This window comes from Sinocyclocheilus rhinocerous, unplaced genomic scaffold (genome assembly GCF_001515625.1).
Source record: "Sinocyclocheilus rhinocerous isolate Xijiao unplaced genomic scaffold, SAMN03320098_v1.1 scaffold2835, whole genome shotgun sequence".
Lineage (NCBI taxonomy): Eukaryota > Metazoa > Chordata > Actinopteri > Cypriniformes > Cyprinidae > Sinocyclocheilus > Sinocyclocheilus rhinocerous.
Window position 1 is genome coordinate 274,143 of NW_015664204.1, and position 3,801 is coordinate 277,943.

The 3,801-nt window shown below is 40.6% G+C and overlaps 1 protein-coding gene across 1 annotated transcript in view; it reads right to left on the reverse strand.

The window, feature by feature from the left end:
* Nucleotides 1-3,801, reverse strand: part of LOC107729939 (band 4.1-like protein 3) — a 56,804-nt gene that overhangs the window by 32,387 nt on the left and 20,616 nt on the right. Inside the window, exon 2 of the mRNA XM_016540676.1 lies at nucleotides 876-1,000. Within this exon, the coding sequence (XP_016396162.1) occupies nucleotides 876-989 (114 nt within the window). The 5' untranslated portion in view covers nucleotides 990-1,000. The remainder of the gene's footprint in view (nucleotides 1-875; nucleotides 1,001-3,801) is intronic.

Consider the following 3,801-nt stretch of genomic DNA (forward strand, 5'->3'; position numbering starts at 1 on the left):
CCCCATGAGTCTGTGTGTATTCAGGTTTAAGTCCCCACCAGGATATATAAACCAGTACACACACACACACACACACACACACACACACACACACTGACACCTGTGTGTGTGCTCATGAGCTCATATTAAGAAACTCTTCTATTAGGTCTGGGTTGAAAGTATCGTTGTTACATAATTTAGTGTTCTTTATTTCAACAATTAGATTCTTAAATCACCAGAGAGATCTTTTAGTCTTTGCTACTTTGAACAAAGCTTCAGTAAACATTATTCTTTGATAACGTTCACAACTTTCAATTTAGTCAACTACATCAAAAAAATTCAAACAATAAATGTCGTTTTGATGCTCTTTAATGTAGCATGACAGCAGAGGAATGCACACACGGAAGAGAAGAAATTGTTCAATAAAGTCGTTATTTTTGTTTTCTTTGTGCACAAAAGTATTCTCGTAGCGTCATCACATTACGGTTGAACCACTGATGTCACATGGACTATTTTAATGATGTCTTTTCTGGCTTTCTGGGTCTTGAACGTTTCAGTTCCTTTGCTGTCTAAGCAGGGTCAGAAAGCTCTCGGATTTCATCAATAATAACTTCATTTGTGTTCTGAAGATGAACGAGGGTCTTACGGGTTTGGAACGACATGCGGGCGAGTAATTAATGACAGAACTTTCATTTTTCGGTGAACTATCCCTTTAATAGTCTGGACTGTGTTGTTGATTTAATCTTTAACATTATAGTAATGTAACAAGCGAGGCTTTTTTTCAAACGAAAGGTTTTCTTTCCTTAAGAAAAATTGGCATGCACCTGAAATATTCCCAAAGGAACTGTTACTAAATCAAAGACAGAATCAAACAACAGTGGAAGGGCAAACAGTACCTGCTCTTTCCTCACAGGTGTGCTGTGGGCGTCGGCAGGAGGAAGCTGGTTGTCGAGGGGCGGAGCCGCACTGGCCCCCTGCTGCTCTGATTGGCTCTCGGGTTCTGTCGTCATTTCAAATCAAACTGTGATCAGAGCAGAAACAAACACACGTGAAAACCTGCACCAGGCAGAGAATGACAGAATCACACCGAGCAGATCACAACCAACAAACTACAGCTTTACATGAACAATTCCTTTAAATCACACAACGCAGCATCTCCAGCTGACCTTTGACCTTGATGTCAAACCCTGAACTTGACTTGACTAAATATGAATGTGAGAGTAAACAAGATTCCGACTTTAACATTCATAACCATTCACCATGATTCCTGTTTGCTGTGACCGTGACGAATGATGCACGAGATCATGAACATTAATGTGAGTTTGTCTTTTCTCTGTAGGACGGTATCGAGCGTTTATCTGCAGGACTCAGCTGCTTCTGCACATGTTTTGGATCACAGGCATTGTGGGGAAGACGTGAGACGGAGAAGAATGAAGAAGTTGAGATGCACATGAAGCTCAACATATGCATGTTTCATAGGAACGGGGACTGATCCAGATCCAGAGAGCAGAGAGAGATCAAACGAGAGAGAGTGAAAGAATCCCATCAGATGAGGAAGATGAAAGCTCTTCATCACATCAGACAGTGCAAACAGGAAGCCAGCCACTGCGTTTCCTGTCCTTCATTAGAATGCCTCTTTCATTTCTGTAGAGGAGGACAAATATAGATTCTGCCGCTGAGGGACCCGAGCGTGTGTGTGTGTGTGAGTGAGAGTGTGTGTATGTTTGTGTGTGTGTGTGCGTGTGTGGGTGTGTGTGCGAGTGTGTGAGAGTGAGTGAGTGTGTGTGTGTGTGTGTGATCTGAGCTGGTCCTGCGTGAGCTGAATGAAGAATCAGCGCTCGACTGCTCAAACAGGAAGATGCCACTATATGAGAATCTGAGTCGTCAGAAGGTGGACTAGATCTGTTGGGGGAAAGGCTGGTTACTAGGGTGTTCCTATGCAGTTGCTAAGGTGTTCTGAGTGGTTGTTGTGTGGCTCTAAATCTTAACTATTGAAGAAGCTCTCTACTGATTCATCTATTGTGACATGTTTCACTGTTTGACACGTTTCATATTGATCACAGCATCATGACTGCAGGAGAATAAATCAAAGAATTAAAACTCACAAACATGATCACTTTAAAATCTCAAATGTTTCTCAAGACTCAAATGAAGACTCCTGCTGCTTGGATGTTTTTCTAGAAGACTCCAGTAATCTCACGTGTTTGCAATCAAAAGCTTGAGATCTCGATATGACTTCATATATTTCTCATTAAAAGTGCGGTATGTAATACTGACAGCTAGTGGTTGAAATGGGTACTGCAGTTCAAACTCATTAAGACTTGATGCTCATGCGGGTTGCCAGATTGAGGACACGAGCCGTACACTGTAAACTGAGGAGTTCATTTATCTGCGTTTTAATATTCCTCTGCTCAGAGCTCTTTTAGATGGATGCAGAGACTTTTCAGGTCGGGTAGAATCTGCGATCTCTGACCCAGTTCGTTCGCTCGCTGCCATGGCTACAGTACACTTTGTTTTCCACCAACTGGCAACCCGGAGTGTAGAAATCCTATTGGCTGAACTGGCAGTGGGCGGAGTCACACAGACCAAAACAAAAACAGACATTAAGACACATTTCAAAGCAGAATAACTGGCTGTAGCGTTGTTTTTCAGAGAAACAAGTATGTGAACTTAGCATGTTTCCAAATATCTGCAAACATTAAGGTATTTTTATGCTTTAGTACGATCAAAAAATGATATACAACCGCTTTAAATGACCTGAACTGCTCCTCATTCATTTTTAGCTCTGGACTCTTACTGGATGAATCAGTGTCTCTCATCAGAACACATCTCTACAGCACGAGACGTTCATATTACAAAAGGCCAAACTCATGCTGATATCGGTTCCACATGAGCTTTCAGCCTGCATCTGAGAGCGGGAAACACTGTGAGATCAAATCTGTTACTAATGAGTCACGGCCATAATTAGAGAACACAAAACGAATCGACTGAAAGGTTGCTATGACATCTACATTCTAGAGACATTTAGAGATTTAGAGAAATTTCACAATTCTCAATACCACAGCAGAATACTAGGGCAACTAATATTAGTGAGGAAAAAAAAAAGTCAATTATTAAAAATAATTAAACAATCAGTAATAACAAAAAAATTTAAAAAAGCAAAGGACAAATACTATAGAAAAAAGATACAAATGAAACAACCAGTGCAAGTCTAAAGTATTCAACAGCCTATTACAGAAATTGAATAACTGAATGTAAAATAAAACAGCATAGTCTTCACTGTAAGAATTAAACTGGCTTTGTTTCTTATTAATGCTACAAAAGTCCTTCAGTCAAGAGCAGTGAGTAATTTAGTTGTTTGATTCATATTAATCACACAGTCAGCAGCAGGAATATTAGGCTGCTGTCACTTTAAGAGCCGCACAGATCCAGCACGTATTTTCACTCTCAACGGTTTACGTTCATATATTACATAACAGATGAGAGTTTATGTGATTAATAATCACCAAGCGCCGCATTTTGACATTTTTGCGTGTATTTGAGTGTTTAGGCGTGCACCTTGAGCTAAAAGTTGATTTAACTCGTCCGTGTTCCGTTCCGTCTCTGAGCGCACGCACAGAAAGCCTCCTGAAGAACAGCGCAAGTGCTCTTTCACGCTTTTAAAAACATTAATAAATCTAATAAACTTTAATAAATCAAGCACGTCCCATTTTGCAAGTCACGTTACATGATTTTACTGCTTTGCGCGTGAAATTGGGCTTTTATGGAGGAGCGAAAGCGCAGCGCTGGAAAGGGGGCGGAATGGGGCGAAATAATAGTTTC